Source organism: Apium graveolens, chromosome 7 (assembly GCF_009905375.1).
Source record: "Apium graveolens cultivar Ventura chromosome 7, ASM990537v1, whole genome shotgun sequence".
In the NCBI taxonomy this organism is placed as follows: domain Eukaryota; kingdom Viridiplantae; phylum Streptophyta; class Magnoliopsida; order Apiales; family Apiaceae; genus Apium; species Apium graveolens.
The window spans coordinates 263,183,099-263,204,994 of NC_133653.1; the positions used below are offsets into that span (position 1 = coordinate 263,183,099).

Genomic DNA, 21,896 nt, shown 5'->3' on the forward strand with positions numbered 1-21,896 from the left:
AGATAATAATAGAAAATATGAGAATTTATAAATTATCATAAATGCATTGATAACATTATTTTCATTAGTATTAATTTGGATTTAGTTACTTTACTTACTTTACTCATGAAATTTATGTTTTTTTAGTTAAATTTACTAAAATTTTATATTGTTGACTCTATAATTTTCAGATGGTGATTATTGTAAATTTTAATTTAGTTTGTCTACTTTTTATATTAAAATTATTTTAATAAAAAAATTTTGGGTAAATTTTGGTGTGACTTTTTTAATTTTTTTTACAACTTATTGTTTATTGTGATTTATGTATTTCTTTTTTTTAGGTTGATAAGTATTAGGATTTTTTTGTAAATCTAGTATATATATAGTTTTTGGTGTTTGTTTGTTTATTTTTTTCAGTTGACAAGTATTAGGAATTTACTAATCTTGACGACCATACCCATCTTAACCCACCTAAACACCCTCAATCCAATTATATATAGGATATAATATAATGAGTATATACACACTTTTGCACTCTTGAAACCAAATCTTCTCAATTTGAATCGAAAAATATATACATACATATCGCGCATATATTGGACATATTTAGGCTCATCATCTTTAACTTTTTTTGACTTGGGATTATGAAAAAACACCATCTATGAATTTTGTTGACGAATAAAGGATAAGGATACGAATTTTGAAAGAGGGTATCTCGATATACGTCTCCCAGATGCGTATCAAGATGGGAGAGATGCTTATTAAGATATTATTAAGATATGTTACTGTTTTACAAAATGCATATTACACATTACCCACTCTCTGTATGCGTATCAAGCTGGTAGGATAGGCCATCTATTTAGAAATAAGATTTTTCTCTCATATTTTGTTGGAATTCGGGTATTTTTGGCCTTTGTCCACAACACTCTTTTAAAAATTATTATTTTAAAAATATTAAAAATATAAATATGCCATAAATAAAGAGAAATATAATTTTTAGAGTTATTTCTTTATTTTAAGAATAAAATTAGAGGGAAAACACAAAACCGGCCTCCATGCATTCACAATCAAAACCCGAAAAATATGATTTTAAGAATAAATTAGTCTTTTTGTATTTTTTTCTCTGAAAACAAAAAAAAAGCTAAATAAATCTCTAAAAAACTGTAAATCAGATCGGGTGATAGCCAAAAATACCTTTTTTTAGAAGTTGTAACAAGAATACCACTTTTTGGAGTTTATGGTCAAAAATACCCTTCTAATACGCATTTTAGAAATGGGTAAATCTATTACGCATCTGAAAAATGGGTATTACATAAAAAAATTAAAAAAAAATTAAAAAAAAAATTAAAAAAAAAAGAAGAACATGTGATACGCATGTCACAAATGCGTATCACCAGAATCAAATGGGTGATACGCATTTTGTGAATGTGTATCTTATTTTTATTTTTATTTTTTTTTTCAATTTTTTTTAATACGAATTACCCATTTTAAAAATGCGTATTAGTATACCCAACTGAAAAATGCGTATTAAACGGGTATTTTTGGCCAAAATTTTAAAAAGATGTATTTTTATCACAAACTCTAAAAAAAGAGGTATTTTTGTCAATTTTTCATTCAGATCTTAATACTTTTCAACCAAACGTGGAGCATCACAAGTCACCCCACCACATACTACACTTCTATATTTCACTCAATACACAGTTACTTACAATCACAAAGTCTCGTGTAAGTCTAAGAACACCAGGATGGTGGACAAGACAAAGATGGTGGTGAAGGAGAAGAAGGCCCAGATGGTTCACTCTCCCATTCTCACCTACTTTTCCATGCTTTCCCTTCTTTCTTTATGCCCCCCTTTTGTTATTTTACTGTAAGTCTCAATTTTGATCTTTGTATTTGCATATATGTGTGTATATGTCTTAAAGTTTTGATCTTTTTTGTGGGTTTGTCTTGTTTTATATTCTTGTTTGGTTTTAGATCAATGTTGGCCTTGAATCTTGTTAAAGATTGTATGTTTTTGGTTAAAGATTGTATCTTTTTGTATAAAGTTTGTATCTTTATGTTAAATTGTGTGTGTGTGTGTGTGTTTGATTTGGTCAATAACTGAAATGATATGGAGGCAAGTTATGTTGAGAATAGAAATGGGTTGTGATTCTTTCAAAAGGATGGATCTTGATTTGAATCAGTCATTGCATGTTAAGTTCTTCAAGTTTTGGTTTTTGATTGAAGAATGAATCTGAATTTACCAATTTCCTGGAAAGAATTAATTTTTTAGAGAATAATGAATTATTATGTGATGCAGAATGAAATAAATGTGTTTTTCTAGATATCCATTTTATATAATAAAATGAAAGGAAAATGAAGAAGGAATCTTGTGTGTAAGAGATGAAGTAATTTTATAAGCCTTTTGGATCATTTGCTTTACTTTTGAATAAATTGTTTGAATAAAGGTAACTCGCATCTAATTATCATAATTTAATATTGTCTTTAATAATCCTGCTTATTATTGTATTCAAGGATGTGTTACACCTATATGGGGCACTGATTTTAGTGCTTCATGGTTTTAGAGGTTCAGCTAATGATCAATGATTAGAAGAGTCCCAAAAGACTATATTTTGCGGATATGTATTTTAGAACAGTTCAGGCATCCCGATCACATGAAGTTCAGTGTATTTTAGTGGTTACAGTGCGTTGAAATAAGGTAATCTAATTTTAATTTGTTACTACATGTACAGATGGTATACCATGGTGCATGCTGATGGGTCTATATATCAGACATTTGACTTGTTCAGGCAGAATGGGCTTCAGGCATTTTTTGATATCTGGCCAAAACCCACCATGACTGCGTGGAAAATTATTGCGTGTTATGGAGCTTTTGAGGCTGCACTACAGTTGTGGCTACCTGGAAAGAGAGTCGAAGGACCAATTTCCCCTGCTGGAAATAGGCCTGTCTACAAGGTAAATGAACGGCATACATAATGTAATTGACTTCATTTCTGATGCATTAGTTACTAGTAGCCGTGCCATGCATCTAAACTTGTAATTCTGTATATACCATTTTTTTTTGCATTTTCTGCTGAAATGGATTAGACAATTATACTATATTGCTAACCAGATTTGATTTTATTTAATTGAGGTGTTTTGATATCTTTTGCTTATTGTAGGCGAATGGCATGGCAGCATATGCAGTGACATTAATTACTTACCTTAGTCTTTGGTGGTAAGAGCTCTTCACTTGATCGTGTATTAGGATGATTAAGAAAACAAGGATTTGTATATAGAAGGTCTCAAGTTGAAAACTTTTTTCTATATAATTATTTAATTACCTGGTTTGCGGTATACTGTTTTAGTGTCTCCGGGGATGATATAGATCACTATTGGCTGGTTTAACATTATATACAAACCCTTGGAACCCAGCATGGAAAAAGTTGTGTACTGTTATGCATCTTCTTGAACTTGTAGGAGAAAGTTGCCATTGTTTTTTTGTCTACAACTTCTATATATTTGTATTCATGTGAGAGGGCTGTGGTATTGTCATCATATTCTACAGAAGTAACAAAGCATAAGCTTATTTCTTCATCTTCTAGCAACCATTTGCCAACTTGTTCTGGTGCAAGATTTAACAATATCATTAATTTGGCATAGAATTTTATTTTATTTTTGGATGGGTGAGGGGTCTCTGAGCTTCACATAAGAAGGGACAAGTGATAAAGCACATGATATTTTGTGGTTTAGAGTCTTTAGACAGTTGCAACTAGGATTCTAACATGTTACCCGGGATTTGTGATTGTTACATATTTACGCTGTAGTGTTTCGGTTATTTTTCATGAACACCATAGAAATAAGGTACCTTATACTAGCTTGTTTTCAGTAAATAAAAAAGGAAATTGCATGTATATCACATCATGCTAGTTAACTTTTAGCAGAAATGTAGGATCATGTAAATCATTTATGTATCCAAAATATTGAACAAATGAAGCTTTAGTAGGGCTGATCGCGATTAGAAGGTTGTAGGAAGTTGTTTTTCCTCTTTGGTCTTTGTTTAGTGCGAGGCTTTACTAGTTTAATTCTATCTGCTTTTATTGAATATTGAGGTTACTTGCAAAGTGAGTTTTTTCTTAAAAGAATAATAACTATTATTATTCAGTGAACAACCCTTTGGAGAGAGGAACAAATCTAGATTATCTGTATCTGCATAAAACATGTTAAGTTCTGGTTTCTGATTTCAATATATGAACAACAATGTCACACATGGTAAATTCTTAAGAGTTCTCTCTCATTTGTTTTCAGGTTTGGGATAATTAACCCTGCCATGGTCTATGATCATCTCGGAGAAATATATTCAGCCCTTATTTTTGGTAGCTTCATCTTTTGTATATTGCTATACCTAAAGGTGAGATAAAGATGCAGCAGATTTGGGGACTTTTAATACAAATTTTACAAATATAATATTAGTAGTCTTTCTAATACTCGTGTCTCATTGGATACAAGGGTCATCTAGCACCATCTTCAAATGATTCTGGTTCATCAGGCAATGCAATAATCGATTTCTATTGGGTAAGCATCCTTAATGGTATATGATCTCTTATTGTTTGTCTGGTTGTTCCTCTCTTTTTATTCTAGGAAAAAATTTATTGCTTAAATCAGTTTGTAAGTTCTATTTGTTGATGAATCGATAGGTAAGTTCAAGTGAGAAATTCTGTTTATGAGGATCAACAATTATTTTTTTGTCAAGAAAATAAAACGAAAACCTCTTATGTCCTGAGAGCTATTTATATGATCTCTAAGCCTTTATGCATGTCTTCCATACCAGTGATGAAACATGCAATTGTAAAATGTCTTGTCATGCTTCCTGTGAGCCCTTATACACGAGAAAATCTTATAACATCTTATACGTTCTACATCATAGATTTTGATGCTTTCTCCATTGTAAATTAGGATTCTCGACATGGGTTGTGGTCCCTAATATTTAAGTGTTACATATAATATGATGAACCATATTTTCAGTTGCCATCCCCTTTTTTTATACTCATTAAAGTGATTTCTAGCACACAGTATCTAACTTTCACAAAGTCGGTAAAGCATAAAAATCAACATATTTTTTCCATCTACAATTAAAAATGATATCTGAATACTAAAGATCATGGAGATATGAAGTTCTCTTGCAAGTATGACATGCATCAGTACGTGTTGCATACTTCTTGATTTTTCTTACAACAGTTAATATTCATTAAGATGCATAATGGTCTGTTTCTCGTGACAGGGCATGGAGCTGTATCCTCGCATTGGCAAAAACTTTGATATTAAAGTTTTTACCAACTGCAGATTTGGGATGATGTCTTGGGCGGTTCTTGCTTTGACGTATTGCATAAAACAGGTGTGTTCTAGAAGGCGATTCCAACTTCTAAAAATATCTGTAGCAAAGTGTATATGAGACCATACATGCAAAAGCATGTTAAATCTATATGCATACGATTAGTTGTGCACCACCTAAGCATCTTACTATCTTTACTCACATGATAAACCTGACAGTTACCGTCCTACAGAGGTTACAATTCTTGTGAGTGTATATATACTCGTATAAGCTCCTAGTTTTTTTGTCATTAATCTCAGGAAAGGGCATAACTGTCTATAGTTAGTCTCTGAATATTCTAGTAGCTAGTAGATCTTTTTGAGTTAGTAAGAAGATTGAGTTAGATTTCTTTCCAGAGAAGCACCAGCTTGTGAATGGTCTTGTCTGTGTTTTCACCTGATCTATGAGCAAAGGATACATAAATAAGGCATTTGATGCATTTCTCTCTCTGTAAAATGTCTATTCTACCCTTCCTCCTGATTTTCTATATCCTTTTAATTTTTCTTTAGGGTGAGGTCAGGCGGAGGTAAGCCTAGTACTAAGTTTTGTGTTTCTTATGTGACAGTATGAAACATATGGAAAAGCGTCTGATTCAATGTTGGTAAACACTGCATTAATGCTAATTTACATTACAAAGTTTTTCTGGTGGGAAGCTGGATACTGGAATACCATGGATATTGCACATGATCGAGGTATATTTATATACTTTAATCTTTTTGTCTAGTGTCTAGTAGCGGTATTAGCGATTATGTTTGTTTCTAGAAGTAAAGCTGGAGTAGGACCAGTTCTACTTCTTGAGCACTGCATTCTTTTAATTTCTTTTGTTTACCTTGGTTTGTTATTAATTTGCACCAAATGGGTGACTGGTGATAATCGGTGTCCAAAATATTTCCTCTCAAAAGATGAAAGTACAAGAGATTGTCTAAAGCAATATTTAAAATTATTACGCAAGATAACCGGTGTCCTATTCTTGCATAACCTGTCTTGTCCCAGTCCTTTCTTTTGGAAGCAAACTTGGTCTTGTCTGTTCTTCCGTTTGTTTTTTAATCTTTTTTTCTTTTTGGACAGCTGGTTTTTATATATGCTGGGGATGCTTAGTGTGGGTTCCATCTATCTACACTTCTCCTGGAATGTATCTTGTTAATCATCCTGTGAATCTTGGAATCCAAGTATGTGACTCTTGATATGGTTCTAAAATTTCTAATCTATCTATCTGGCACGGTTGATATGGTTCTACGATTTTCAGCAACTATTTAAATTTCTTTTTTTAATTTTGTTCTTGCACACCACTTGATTGTTGAAAATTGCACTTGGTCAGTTGTCCTTTATCATTGCTGGATTAATTTGATTAAGGATGACAAAATGGTGGCAGTTAAGAATATTTCAACTAAATAGCTGCCTAATGGCTATGCCCAAGTTCTTTTTAGTTGGAACACTTATGCATTAATTACATGTCGGACAACCCAAAAACTGAAGATATAATTGATAATAAGATAATAGGCTACCCATTTAAGTCTTTGAAAGTAAATGTTTTTCTTCAAATTACAAGTATTCACGCGAATTGTACCTGTCTATAAATGATCAAAATTTCCTAGAAAACAATGTACTTGAAATTTTTCATTTTGATGCCATCAATTTTGAATTTGAATACTGGGTGGAAATTTGACTTCCTCAAGGAGATGAGGCTTCTATTTCGGAATGTTGGAAATACTGAGAAATATTTTGACTGCAAAACTGTTCCTCAGAGCAAAATAAAAAAATTAGTTGTCCCAGTCCCAAAAAAATATTTTTTTTAGCTGTTCCTCTCATCTTATTATATCAGATTGTCCTATTCCCTTTTAAATGTGTATCAAACTTTTAACATGAGTTCGACACATGTAAATCGACCAGGGCGAGGGAACTAATCTGATGAACCTACTTTACCTGATAGGACTGAGAATTTATAAACTACCTATGTGACCTGGGGGCAAAGAGAGGCTAACAAAATCTTCGTTCTTTCTACAGCTTTCTCTGTATATTCTTCTAGCAGGCATATTATGCATATATGTCAATTATGATTGCGACCGGCAAAGGCAAGAGTTCCGTAGAACAAATGGAAAGTCTTTGGTTTGGGGAAAAGCACCATCAAAGGTAACATATATGGAGGACAACCTGACTCACGCAACGCAAGATCAATTAGTTTTCCTTTACTGTAAATTTTTCAGTTTCTTTCACTATAAATTTTGATTAATCACTCTTGCTAGGGGTAATTCTGTTTTGTGTTTTACACAGATTACTGCTTCATATACTACCAGTTCTGGTGAGACAAAAACAAGTCTTCTCCTGACTTCAGGATGGTATGTATATACGCACATCTTAATTATCACATATGATTATGGATAATCGAAGTAATTTGTTCTATTCAAGAATAGTTTTATTATGTAATCTGAATAGGAGTTCTGTGTGATATACAGTAATATAGGTGTGAGTTACGAGCTTGATACAATCTCTCTGTAATTGTTCTTTAGGTTAGATAAATCTTCTTGATTTAATATTTATATATCTTAAACATGTAAACAAAGAAGTCAGAGGATATTTGCATATGAAAAGGGATATCAAATAGTTTAAAGACAAAAAACATCTACCTAGTTGTTGGTAAGAGATCTTGGATTCTCTTATCTCGAACTAATAGATGCTAATGTAGTTATTAGCTATGTTACTCGGACTCGGCTAGAAGTGTCCGATAGGGACACGTGTCCAAGTATCGGACTCGGCAACATAATGAAAAATATACATGTTTTTGGACTAAAATAAGTGTACAAGTCTGAATGTCCATGTTCAAGTGTCGAGTGTCCGACACGGGTACTCGAAGGTAAAATGAAGAGTCCGAGTAACATAGGTTATTAGGCTAACGCAAAAATCTGTACTGGACGAAATATAGATATCGTATTGTGATGTACAAACAAAATTGCTACCCTAAAGAACCTGTCGTAGACACTACATCTATGAAGTACATATAATGGTAGTAGGGAGTTTGCACTTTTTAAGGGATCTCCGATAGATGCAAACAATGCTCAAGATTTTATTAACATGGTGTCATTAAGAATTTTCCTTCCAAGTAGACAGGTTTATGTACTTGAGTTAGTTTCACTGTTTTTCTAGCAACTGCTCAGGTTTACGATTATTAGCTAAAATAACCTCACTTTTAAGAGTCAAGTCTTTCATAGTCTTTAATAGCAGTTCTTATATTGGCCTAGTTCGATGTTAATGTATCTAGCCTGATATTTGTTAATTGAAATTGAAGTTCACCATTTAATGTATATGAGATGATTAGAAATTTTTATTAAAATACGAGTTTCTCCATGTCTAACACACATCCTGTGTTTTTCCCTTGAAGGTGGGGCATATCTCGTCATTTTCATTATTTGCCAGAAATAATGGCTGCCTTCTTTTGGACAGTACCGGCTCTTTTTAGCCATGTAAGCATCACTAGTATTTTTCAGAATGAAGAAGTTCCTTTTAATTCAGGAATACTGCTAATGTTTGTTTATTGTAACAATACGTTTTTGCAGTTTCTTCCATACTTTTACGTTGTCTTCCTGACCATCCTTCTTTTTGACCGAGCCAAAAGAGATGATGATAGATGTCGTTCGAAGTAAGCAATTTCTTGTATTAACTTTAGTCTTGACACTATCTTTGACTTAATTAGCTAAAATAAATTGGAACTATGTTTCTTTATCATTTTATTTAAACACCAATCTTATAGTAAGATTCTTCTCATATAATGATATAAGTTGTACCAATTTGAAAAATAATTGGCTTTGTTATTCACCAATGTATGACATCTGATCGCTCATTTGAACAAACATCAGAAGACTGGAAAGAAATGTGGTAAAGCTGCCACTGTTTCATCCTTGGGCATCATTTTGCAAATTATTAAGTTCCAAGAGTTTTAAGTATATCGAACTGAGCTCTGTATTGGTAAATATGAAATGATATTTTTATTAAATCATTTTGCAGGTATGGAAAATACTGGAAGTTATATTGCCAAAAGGTTCCATACAGGATTATACCTGGAGTGTATTGAGCATTTATCATATACATTCCGAATATAAGCTTGTGTAACAGTCGACGGTGATCGACTATGATCCCATCTGCAGGATCATTTGTTTTTGTATGCTTTATATTTATAAAGCCTGTACCTATGAATGTCTCAGGTCTTGTAAGATTTTGAACATGATAGTGCTATAAAGTGTTTTAGTATCTAGCTCTAATTGTTATTAGTTGAAGACTCAAACTGAATCATACTCTCTTAATATTCAATGCAGTAGTGTGCTCATTGGCATGCATACATTCGCCATAAAAATGCAGCAGCTGAAAGTGCGCTCGACAAACTGTCCGCATGGCTCATATCATGCATGCACCCCTCTTACCAGGATCATTATAAACTTCTTTTGGAAATGTATTAGACAACACTCAGGAAAAAAAATGCTTTTATGTAAGTGTGAGGTTTGCCGTCTCGTGCGAATGAATTAAACAAGTGAATCGTTGATCGATCCGAATCAATTAAACAAGTGAAACGTTGATCGATTGTAATGAACCAAGGCCTAAGAGATAGAACAATTCCTCACTCGACACCTCAAAGCAAACAAGAGAAAAACCGGAGAAACGTAGAACAGGAGATCCAGAATTGGGAACAAATTAAAGGGGGAAGATACAAGAGAGATTTTGAAAATAAATGAGAACAAAGGTGATAAAGAAAGATCAACACCAACTCAAGATAGAGTAACAGTAACTCCCAAATTAGCGTAATAGTTAAACAAGTAAAAGTAAAAAAAATGACCGGAAAGGACTAGTAGAGTAGTGGCAACCAAAAAAATTAGTGAAACAGCTACTTTTAAAAAGATCTTGTTGGATTTTTAATATTAGTAATTAAATTAAATTAAATGTTCAGAAACCAAAAACAAATAAAGAGATAAACTGCTATGGATTCACTATGATTTACGAGACAGAGATAAGTATAAGAAAGAAATTGTACTGAATAATATAAATACTGGTTACAAGATAGATTTGCTACAATTCGAGATGTAGCCTCTCCCACACTTAACTCCCACAATAATCAACCTGCCTATAATTGTAAACCCTACTTCCTTTCATCCTCCCCATTTTCTCCTAACAAAAGACTATTCTGCCCTTCTTTAAAAATAACAAGTCTTCAGTCCATTTGGGGTTCAATAGCGTGGGTTTTATTACTCTTGGGTCTTCTCACATATGTGAACAGTATAGGTGGCTGGCCTGGGTTTATAGTATTACCCGCGGCTCATACAGCCACCTTGTCCTCAAGGTGGAAAGAAGGGAATCTACTGTCCAACTCTACAAACTGCTCCCAGGTAGCTTCATACTCCAGTAACCCCTCCCATTGAATTAGCACTTCCACAGCCGCAGAGGGAGTTGCTGTGTTTTTTCGCACCCCTAGTACCTTCTCAGGAGTGCCTTCCCAGACTAGTGTGGCACTTATATTGGGAGGTAGGATTGATGTAGCATTGGATTGACCCACTGCTTTCTTTAATTGAGAAACATGAAATACTGGGTGAATTCTCGAAGTGGGTGGTAGCTGCAGTTTGTATGCCACCTTACCTACACGCTGGATCACATCGAATGGGCCATAATAACGAGGTGCCAGCTTGGCACAAGCTCGCGTGGCTACTGACTGTTGCCTGTACGGTTGCAGTTTGAGGTAGACGAGGTCTCCTACCTGGAACTCCAATTCTCTACGAGACTTGTCCTCTTGGTTTTTCATACGTTGTTGAGCCCGTAATAATTGTACCTTCAACTATCAATAATAACATCTCCAACCTGTAACTGATCTTCAATGGCAGAGAGCCCTGTGCTTTCAGGAATGAATTTGATTAATGGTGGGGGATCTCTACCATACAAGGCCTTAAAGGGAGTGAAACCCGTAGACACATGGTACGAAGTATTATACCAATACTCCGCCCAAGATAACCAATTTGCCCAAGTTATTGGTTTGCCATTAATAAAGCTCCTCAGATAGTTTTCCACACATTTGTTAACCACCTCTGTTTGACCGTCGGTTTGTGGGTGGTATGCGGTACTGTGATGCAACATTGTACCCTGTAGCCTAAATTTTTTTTTCCAAAAGACTCTGAGAAACACCTTATCACGATCTGATATAATATTGGTGGGGAAACCATGGAGGCGTACCACTTCCCGAATAAAAATCGAGGCAACTCCTTGAGCTGTGAATGGGTGTTTTAAGGGCAGAAAGTGTGCATATTTCGTGAGACGGTCGACTACCACCAGTACCGAATCCCAACCTTGCAATTTTGGTAGCCCCTCGATGACATCCATCGACAACTCACCCCAAACAGTTGACGGTATTGGTAGTGGGTTAAGGAGGCCCGCTGGTTTGAGTGCAGATGACTTGATTTGTTGGCACACCTTACATGCCTGCACATATTGGGTCACTGCCTTCCTCATGCCCACCCAGAACCAAGTGGATGCAAGACGCTGATATGTCTTGAATTCGCCTGAATGGCCCCCTATGGGCGTATCATGATACGTGTGCAATAATTTGGCAATGAGAGAACACCTTGACGGTAATACAATTCTTCCATTAAACCTTAAAATCCCATGCTCCAATGTGTATCCCTTGGCCACCACTTGTCCTTTTTCCAAATCTGCTTTGAGTTTCTTAATAAAGGGATCTTCTTTGATAATTGCTTGTACCTCCTCCCAAGGTGTGCCCCCAGTAGTGATTAGAGTACTAAGTTCCCCAACAGGCCCAGACTGCCGAGAGAGGGCATCTGCCACACGATTCGAGGCCCCAGACTTGTAATGAATTTCAAAGTCAAAGCCCATTAATTTGCTGACCCACTTCTGGTATTCCGGGCCTACTTCTCGTTGTTCCATCAAAAATTTCAGGTTTTGTTGGTCGGTTCTCATAATGAAATGTTGCCCGAGCAGGTAGTGTTTCCATTTGAGTATGGCTATCACAATCGCCATTAGTTCCTTTTCGTATATGGATTTAAGTCGGGATCTTGTTCCTAGGACCTTGCTGTAATATGCAATGGGGTGTCCTTCCTGAAGTAAAACAGCTCCCAACCCAATACTAGAGGCGTCAGTTTCCACAATAAAAGCCTAGTTGAAGTTGGGCATAGCCAGAATAGGAGCTTGCGCCAAAGATCGTTTCAATAGCTCGAATAAAGCTGTAGCATTTTCAGTCCACCCAAAGTGATCCCTTTTCATCTGGTCCGTTAAAAGGACGAGCTATTGTTGCATACCCAGCTATAAATTTTCGGTAGTAACCCGTTAACCCTAAAAAAGAACGTAACTGTTTCAAATTTTTGGGTTGTGGCCACTGTAGCATTGCCTCTATCTTACTTCCATCGACTGCAACCCCCTGATCTGAAATCACGTGTCCCAAATATGCTAACTGAGTCTGTCCAAACTCACACTTATCTTTGTTGGCATACAGCTGGTGCTCTTGTAATATTTGTAACACCGTGGCCAAATGTCGTTGGTGTTGTGTTGCATCAGGACTATAAACCAGAATATCATCAAAAAATACGAGGACAAAACGACGGAGATAAGGCTTGAAGACGGTGTTCATAAGGGCCTGAAAGGTAGCAGGCGCATTCTTTAACCCAAAAGGCATTACTAAGAATTCGTAATGCCCCTCATGTGTTCGGAAAGCCGTTTTGTTACATCACCTGCCTTTACTCGAATTTGATGGTAACCCGACTGGAGATCTAATTTAGAAAAATTTTTAGCTCCATGAAGCTCATCTAATAGCTCGTCAATCACTGGTATTGGAAACTTGTCAGCCACTGTTACCTTGTTCAAAGCACGGTAATCCACGCAAAACCTCCAAGATCCATTTTTCTTCTTCACTAAAATCACTGGACTGGAGAATGGGCTATTAGATGGTTGGATAATTCCTGCGTGCAGCATGTCCCGCACCAAAGCCTCAATTTCGTTCTTTTGAGCCTGGGAGTATCGATAAGGCCTCACGCCCACTGGGTATGTTCCTTCCTTGAGAGTGATACCATGCTCGTGTCCCCTCGAAGGTGGCAATCCCGGAGGCATCTCAAAAACAGTCTCATAATTCTGCAGTGTAGTGCTAAGAAAGACAGGGACTTCGTGTTTGCCTTTCTCTTCAGCTTCTGGCTGTTTATTAGCAGACAGCTCGTTGAGCTCAACCAGAAAACCTTTTCCTTCTTTCTTTAAGGTTTTGAGCATGGCTTTTAGAGATATTAACGAACGCCCCAAGCTTGGATCTCCTTGAACTGTCACTTGTTCTCCACCCACCATAAATTTCAATGTTTGGGTCTTCCAATTTGTTATCACCGTACCCAATTTCTCTAACCAAGCTACACCCAAGATCACGTCGGAATTACCCAAATCCAACGGCAGAAAATCCTCCACTACGGTTATAGTAGGTAAGTGCACCATTACCCCCTTGCATTCGCCTTCTCCACCTGCCATTTCCCCATTTCCTAACGACACGCCAAACTTCCCTGTTTTAACCACTGATAACCCTAGTTTTTTAACCGTATTGGTGGATATAAAATTGTGGGTTGCCCCAGGATCCACCATTACCACCACATCTTTGCCCAGAACCTCGCCTCGCAACTTCAGAGTTTTTGGATTAGTGATTCCCACAACCGAATTTAAGGAAATTTCAGGTGGGATCTCTTCATCTTCACTCGGTAATACAACTAGACCCTCCTCCCCCAACTCATCATTTCCCCCTTGCTCAGTCTCCCCAACCTCACCCTGCATTAAGATAACACTCAACTCACGTTTCTTACAACGATGACCTGTCGACCACTTTTCCTCACATCTGAAGCATTCCCCTTTTTCCCGTTTCGTCTGTAATTCCTTCTCAGTTAATCTCCGAAACTCCCCCATCGGTTTGGCTACTGGTAAATTACTCATACTCCTTCCAGATGGACTAGAGGGTGAAGAGGATGACTGGGAATAAACTGACACTGAACGACTACTTGAACTGGGAAAACTGGACTGAGATTTAGATGAGGTTGAATACCACGTACCTGATTTGAATGGATTTGTGCTCACACCACTCGCTTTACAGTTCCCATTACATCTCAACTTCTCTTCTACTTTTACGGCCAATTCCATAGCATGGTCCAAATTAATCGGGCCTAACACACGCACTTCTGTTTTAATCTCATCCTTTAAACCGTTGATAAATTGGGCCAGTGCAATCTCTTCCGGAACTCCTGTTAGAGGGGCCATCAATTCAATGAAACGCCTTCTATATTCCACTACATCTGTTTGCTGTTGGTGGTGGAGCCACTGTTCTTGTAAGCTACCTATAGATGATGGTCGGAACTGCCGCAGCAACATGGACTTCAACTCTGTCCAATTCCGGATGGGACGACGTCTGTCTTCCCATTGAAACCATAGTAACGCATCCCCATCTAATGATACCACCGCCGCTTCCAAAGATTCCTCTTCTCCCAATCGGTAGAAATGAAAGTAACGCTCTGCTCTCAAAATCCAGCCATCTGGGTTCATTCCATCGAACACCGGTAAATCCAGTTTTTTCACCTTCCAATTTCCTCCCACTGGGTCCCCAAACCGACCCGATCCAAACCCGAATCCACGGCCCGACCCAGTCCCTGACCCGAGACCCGATCCATAACCAAAACCCTCATTTCGACCCGCTCCACTCCCTTCGACACCCTTCCCTGACCCATTTAATTGAGTCACCTCATCACCTTCATGGACAACACCGTCGATCTCATCTCTTCTTGGAATTGCTCCTGTTCCTCCTTAGATCTGTTGATTCTCATCTCAACCCGCTGCATAGCCAGGTCCAACGTGACAAATAGATGCTCTATAAGGGAACTTTGTAGGCTTCTGGTCGCATTATTAACAGTTGTTGCTACTTGTTCCCCGAGGGTTGTCCGTAGCTCTTCGATCCCCTTCTCAAGCTGCTCAATACGAGCTTGATTAGATGGCGACGCAACCATTTCTCCTTGGATCTACTGCTCTGATACCAATTTGCTATGGATTCACTACGATTTACGAGACAGAGATAAGGATAAGGAAGAAATTGTACTGAATAATATAAATACTGGTTACAAGATAGATTTGCTACAATTCGAGATGTAGCCTCTCCCACAGTTAACTCCCACAATAATCAACCAGCCTATAATTGTAAACCCTACTTCCTTTTATCCTCCCTACTTTCTCCTAACAAAAAACTATTCTGCCCTTCTTTAAAAATAACAAGTCTTCAGTCCATTTGGGCTTCAATAGCGTGGGCTTTATTACTCTTGGGTCTTCTCACATATGTGAACAGTATAGGTGGCTCACCTCGGTTTATAGCATAAACCTGAAAAATAAAATTCGTCCGTCCAGATCACATATTATTTATAAATCAATTAAAAAATAGAGTTAATTTTTATGAAATTCTATTTTTTGTGAAATTCTGGAATTCATATGCGTTTCGTAATTACAATATTACGTAAAAATATTGTAGAACATATTATTTTATGAATCAACTTGCATAAATATCACCGTTTTAATGAAAATGATGCAAAACAAGTACAATTTATGAGTATAAAATTGTAAAATATATTGTTCTATACAATATATTTAATTTAGAGAACATGCAACTTTACGTTGCGAAACATAGATCTTCTACTCATAAATATACGAGATTTGCGAGTTTTCATTCGAATACTAATTTGTATATAAGATGATTAACAAAATAATATTTTTTAATATTTTATGCAATATTTTAATTACAGAACGCATTGTAATCTAGAATTTCACAAAAAATATGTACTTCAAATAACTTTCTTTTAACATTACAATAATATAAGTAACTTTTAATTTTAAAAAAGTGCAAAAAAAAATCATAAAAAGATAGTCACATGATCTGCACCTGCCAAAGGGTTTTACAAGGGTTTAAGCTTCTAAATTCTTGAAAATGAATCTCCACATTTCATAAACCCTAGACCTCAAGAACCCCTCATAAAGATGAAACCTTTACACTCAAGATCACTTTTTTGCTTCTCACCCATCAATCTTTTAACCAATCCAAGAATACCCACAAAGCTTTTTCATCAAATCTCTCAATTTTCAACCTCCCCTTCTCCCCAATTTCACTCTCATTCCCATTCTAATTCACACTACCCGTCTCGACGACACGAAGAGGAGAGTCGCCTTTTACGGGTTTCGGTATGGTGGGACTTCGAGAATTGCACATTGCCTAGTGGTACTAATGTTTTTAAGGTTGCTCAGAATGTTACAAATGCTGTTAGGAAAAATGGGATTAAAGGGCCTGTGCAAATTACGGCTTTCGGGGATGTTTTGCAGCTGTCGAGATCGAATCAGGAGGCGTTGTCGTCGACTGGGATCAATCTTACTCATGTTCCAAGGGGTTTGGGTTTTGATCTTTGTTTATTTTTGTTGAATTAGTGTTGATTTTGTGTGTAGGGTGTTTGTTTTATTGTTTGTATCCGTCGAAAGATTTGATTTGGATGAATGTGGAGTTATTTCATGTGATGCCTTTAATATGTTGTGTTGGATTATTGTTATTTGTGTATAGGATGTGTGTGTGTGTGTGTGTGTGTGTTATTGTTCGTATGCATCGAAAGATTTGATTTTGATGATTTCGGAGTTATTTAGTGTGATGCCTTTTATATGTTGTGATTATGCCTGTTGTTTATTAATGTTATTGTACAGTCAAATTCGATGTTTTTCATGAAAATACCATGGTTAAGGTTTTGATGCCATTTTATTCTCCCCAAAGTGTGTTCTACGGGAAAATGTACTGCATTTTTTTGGTTTGGTTTTGATGTTTGACAACTCCGGTAGGAACATGCTAACTTATAAATATAGAAAGAAGTGCAATTGTAAAAATTTATTTGTTTGGTGTAACTAGTAATTAAATGGTACATATTTTGTTTGATAAAATTACATGTTATTTTTAAATGATTGATCTAAATACAGAATCACAAAATTGATGTGGACTTATTTAATTTGTCAAGGTATAAGATTTAAAAAATTCCCCTGTTTTAAAATAACCTATCTAAAATGTTTTCTGCAATGCAGGTGGAAAGAGCAGCGCTGATAGGTCTTTACTTGTGGACCTTATGTACTGGGTTTCACAGAATCCCCCACCCGCACATCTATTTTTAATTTCTACCGACGGAGATTTCGCCAATATTCTACATCGCTTAAGATTAAGCAATTACAATATATTGCTTTCTACTTCAGATAATGCTCCTGTGGTTCTCTATAGTGCTGCAAGTATCATGTGGCACTGGCAGTCTTTGCTTAGAGGAGAAGATCTTGGTGGAAAGCATTTTAACCAGCCACCTGATGGTCCTTATGGTTCTTGGTATGGCCACTACAAGTTACCGCTTGACGACCCGCTTGCTGGTACTGCACAACCTGCTCCACGTGCTGATAATTTATTGGACGCTGGTTTAGAACCCAAGCTACGTGCAGTTCCAAAGACAGTCGTGAAGCAAATTCGTGATGTAGTGAACTCATTCCCTGAAGGAATCTCAATCACAGATCTTCACACAGAGTTAGGAAAGAATAACGTGAGTTTGGATAAGGATTGGTATGGATATAGAAAATTCTCGTGTTTTATACTGTCAAATTCTCACCTTTTCAAGATTCAGTCCTGGGGTGAGAGCCAGCTCTCTATTCGAAGTATTGCACCCACTGTCGAAGCAAGTCCAGGCACAGCTACAGGAAATGTTACCAATGACGGGGACCTAAAGCAAGACATTCAGGGGAAGAAAAATTATAGAGAAAGCTCTTGTTCAGGCCTGAAAGAAAAGACATCATTTCCAATGTCATCAAAATCCAATCTCAAAGAGTCTATTAGAGACTTACAGGAGTCACCAAAACAGGTGAAAGAATCGGTAAAGCAAGTTCAAAATAGCTCTCCCCTTTTTGAGAAGGAAAATGTTAGTGAAATCGTAAAAGAAAGCTTAACAAAGTCAAAGGAATTAGAGAAGGTGGAAGAACCACAAAAGGTAGTGCCAAATCCCCCTATAGTTGCTGAAAAGGAAAAATGTGCTAAAATATCCATGAACAATTTGGAGGAACAGAATCCTAATTCTGAAGTTGGATTTTTCGGAAAAAAATGGGGAGAGTGGTTTGGCGGTGAAAGTAGTGCTTCTACGAATAACAATATGGAATCAGATGATAATACTACTCTGAATGAGGACAATCAGAAGACAGAAGATGTTAAGAAAAAGTTTGTGGAGTCGACCAGTCAATGTCCAGATGCATTACAGAGAGCTTCAAAGGTTTCACCCACAAATAAAACAGTTGTAGGAGAAAATGGTACTACAAGCTGCGAACCCACCCACAAAGATGGTGATACAGTCTGCAAAGCTGCCAGAGGCTCAAGTTTTTATAGTAAAATGATTCTGTGGTGGAGGGGCCCGCAATCAGATAATTCTAGTGAATTAAGTACTGATAACATGACCACTACCGAGGGTGATAACAAAGAGCAGGGTGTCTTCACAAACTCTTTTTGGAATGATATGGTTGCTTTCTTGCATACATCTAGCGGTGCAGATCTGGTGATGCGTTCAAAGTCCAGGTATGTTCTTTCTTCATTCATTGTAACTTCTTTTATGTGTACCTTTATGTTACTTATAGTTATCTTTCGCATGCTTGTTCTATTGTTCCTAAACAAGTCCCTCGTTTGATACTCTGTATTCTTTCCCCATATATATGTTCTAGGTCATACGGGAATGGATTTTATTTTCTTAAATTTGAATTAATATCCTAAGCACGGTTTACATTCCATGTTTAGTATATTACGCAATTAATTTAGCTTCAGGTTAGCTTGGTATCAGCATTAATAGTGAGAATGGAATGTGCTTATCAGACTTGTAATCATGTTTGTTTCTTTAAGGTTTATAATATTTTAGTTTCTTCAATTACTAAATTATGTGCTGAATGTGACAGTTCTGAACTGGTGTATGACAAAGTTAATATCTGAATTTGAAATTTTGAATGCTACGCAGGATTGACATGTCTGTTTTGTAGTTGACACTCTGTTTTATAGTATGTCTCAACTTTCATCAGTATCAGTTGATATGTTTATCATTGATTTACCCCTGTTATAGCATTGTATTATGGGAAGCTGCACTTGAAAAATTTCTGTTAAGTTGAAATAAGTGAAAATGTACCCCTGTTGAATCGGAGTGAACTGAAAGGCGAATATCAGTTCATTCTGTTGATTCTGAGAATATGTTGAAATATGCTGTGCAACAGTTTTGAGATTCTTAGCAGGGGGCTAAATTCCGTCAATTCTCTAAAAAATCAACTTAGAAATCCGTGTCTCGATGAAGACCTCATACAGTTTGCTGGTAGCCAACTTCACTGTATATGTGAGAACTTTATTAGTTTGATGTGTTCTAGTATGTGAATAATCTGTTAATTGAGTGTCTTGTGCTATTTCAAAATTCAGATGACATATTCTTTCTTGCTGCGTACTGCCTGCAAATTAAAGCGGACAAAATAAATAAATTATTGATTAATATTGCTGTTATTTCTAATGCTATGATGGTGATGTAAGACATTGAATTTTTATCCTATGCATTTACCATATTATCTATAAATGGACTCTTATTCACCATTGCAGACAATACATGGAAAAATTGGTGGGCTGTTAAACCTGTTATTTTTTGTTATTCTCTGTCTGACAAATATCTACTCTGGAATTTAACAGAAAAGAAATGGCGAGGAATCTGCAAAATCAGGGACCTACTTCTCTCAGATATATAATTGATTATGATTGTCTACGCTTGGTAGACTCGTTAATCTCGGATAAAAAATGGGTGGAAGAAAACCCCTCCCAGAAGTATCCTTTTAAACTCAATCTGCCATTTGAAAGTGAGTTTTGTAAGTCAAATGGGCTGAAAACAACCTTTCTGGATACTCAGCTGCAGCCTGAATCACAGAAGTTACCAGCACATGAGGAGAATAATAATGTTTCTCGCACTGGAGTTCCTTCTCCTGCAGTTTACGAGAAATCAGTTAAGCCCAGAGATCAGATTTTGCAGGACTGCCAGAAGCTTGTGAACTACATTGTGAAAAAATATCCGGAAGGTTACAATATAAGAAGCTTTAAGAACCTGTTCTTGGAGAGGTATGGCTATTCCCTGGAGGTGAATAGATTGGGTTATACCAACATAGGAAGCTTATTACAGATAATGGGTGGGATGAAAATTGATGCTAGTTACATAAAACCGGAAATTCCGTTGAGCAAAGTCGTGAATAATTTTGACCATAAAAGTACAAATCCCAGTGCTCCCTTAAACAAGTCAGTAAGAAGTCGAAATCTTGAATACCCATGGGAGGAGCTTGGGCCACTTTGCCATGATAGTTCAAAGAGAAATGAGATTGAAAGGTCAAGTCGGATGAAGAAAGAAGCAGTTTTCGAGCCGGTTCAAGATTACGAAACTTTATCAGATGATGAGTTTTCTCATTCACAGGCAGAAAAAATATACGCGGAAGGGTTAAAACAGCAAGAGGAGGCTAAAAAGATAGTGAAAGATAGTTCACTGTTGCGAATTCTTGATACGTGGCATAATGGCAAAGAAGATAACAATGCTAGATCTTCACCGACGAATGTGAATGGGATGGTCGATAATTCTAGGAAAGGATCATTGCCATCTTCATGTGGCCCTGTAATCCAAAACCTAGCTTCCGGGAGTAACTATGGACGAAACCAAGAGTCTGGCAAGAGTTATTCATTTGTCACTGATCACGGAATGAGTGGCTCGAAGAAGTCGGGCGAAAGGTCAGCCGTACCAAGGGTTCCAACTTGAAATATTAATTTCCAGAAGGTAGTGATGAATGATGCAGCTGCGAAGATAGATGGAGATGCAGGCATTTTATTTAATTTTTTGAACTTATATAAGATCTATTAGCCACTACGTATTAACGAGTTAAATGTATAGATCCTTATTGGACAGACGTTGAAGCGCTCGACCAAATTGGTCGTTAAATATTCCAAGATGCTAGGATTTGCAGCAGTGATGTTATGCTGCTTTAACAGTTTCGTAAATAAACATCTGGAAATGTTAATATGCCGTGCCTTCGATAAGAGTTAGAGCATCTCCAAGTAAAACCTTTAGCTAAAAATCATTAATACATAATTTAAATAAAAAATATAGAGATTATGTAAAAAAATCCAATCTTCAAACATTCCCCTCGTCTATAAATATAGTCAAGTTCTTGATGTTGGCTATATTTGTTAAATCACTACAAACCGTAAGAAATCTGTAAAAAAAATTTCTAATCATTTATTATCATATTCAAGTAATATATTCTATTTATAACAACATAAAATTTTAATAACATATTATTTTTAAAATATAACTAATCAATATAGCCAATACCATCGAAGTACAATGTCTTACAGATTCAACAAATTTTACATATTGTATTATAAATCCGATTTAGTCAACCAATTATAACCAACACCAATAGAGATGCTCTTAGGATTCGGAAGATATTCATAACTCGGTGCTTTATGAATAGGATTAAT

The 21,896-nt window shown here is 36.3% G+C and overlaps 5 protein-coding genes across 5 annotated transcripts; 2 read left to right on the top strand and 3 right to left on the bottom strand.

The window, feature by feature from the left end:
• Positions 1 to 1,629: 1,629 nt before the first annotated feature.
• On the top strand, positions 1,630 to 9,591 carry LOC141672034 (7-dehydrocholesterol reductase). Its single transcript, XM_074478517.1, has 13 exons — positions 1,630 to 1,846; positions 2,712 to 2,934; positions 3,141 to 3,196; positions 4,267 to 4,369; positions 4,468 to 4,533; positions 5,240 to 5,353; positions 5,895 to 6,021; positions 6,398 to 6,498; positions 7,334 to 7,459; positions 7,601 to 7,665; positions 8,706 to 8,787; positions 8,881 to 8,963; positions 9,329 to 9,591. The coding sequence occupies exons 1-13, from the start codon at positions 1,725 to 1,727 to the stop codon at positions 9,393 to 9,395; spliced, it is 1,335 nt and encodes a 444-aa protein (XP_074334618.1). The 5' UTR covers positions 1,630 to 1,724; the 3' UTR covers positions 9,396 to 9,591.
• Positions 9,592 to 10,628: 1,037 nt separating this feature from the next.
• On the bottom strand, positions 10,629 to 11,108 carry LOC141674846 (uncharacterized). Its single transcript, XM_074481549.1, has one exon. The coding sequence runs from the start codon at positions 11,106 to 11,108 to the stop codon at positions 10,629 to 10,631; it is 480 nt and encodes a 159-aa protein (XP_074337650.1).
• A 1,440-nt stretch (positions 11,109 to 12,548) lies between these two features.
• On the bottom strand, positions 12,549 to 12,986 carry LOC141674848 (putative mitochondrial protein AtMg00860). Its single transcript, XM_074481551.1, has one exon. The coding sequence runs from the start codon at positions 12,984 to 12,986 to the stop codon at positions 12,549 to 12,551; it is 438 nt and encodes a 145-aa protein (XP_074337652.1).
• A 2-nt stretch (positions 12,987 to 12,988) lies between these two features.
• Positions 12,989 to 15,330, bottom strand: LOC141674849 (uncharacterized). The gene is made up of 2 exons (XM_074481552.1): positions 15,207 to 15,330; positions 12,989 to 15,045 (listed from the first exon to the last, which is right to left on the bottom strand). Exons 1-2 carry the CDS (start codon positions 15,328 to 15,330, stop codon positions 12,989 to 12,991), a joined length of 2,181 nt encoding a protein of 726 aa, XP_074337653.1.
• Positions 15,331 to 16,272: 942 nt separating this feature from the next.
• On the top strand, positions 16,273 to 21,454 carry LOC141672770 (uncharacterized). The gene is made up of 3 exons (XM_074479433.1): positions 16,273 to 16,748; positions 17,423 to 18,935; positions 20,073 to 21,454. The coding sequence occupies exons 1-3, from the start codon at positions 16,346 to 16,348 to the stop codon at positions 21,172 to 21,174; spliced, it is 3,018 nt and encodes a 1,005-aa protein (XP_074335534.1). The 5' UTR covers positions 16,273 to 16,345; the 3' UTR covers positions 21,175 to 21,454.
• The last annotated feature ends 442 nt before the right edge of the window (positions 21,455 to 21,896 follow it).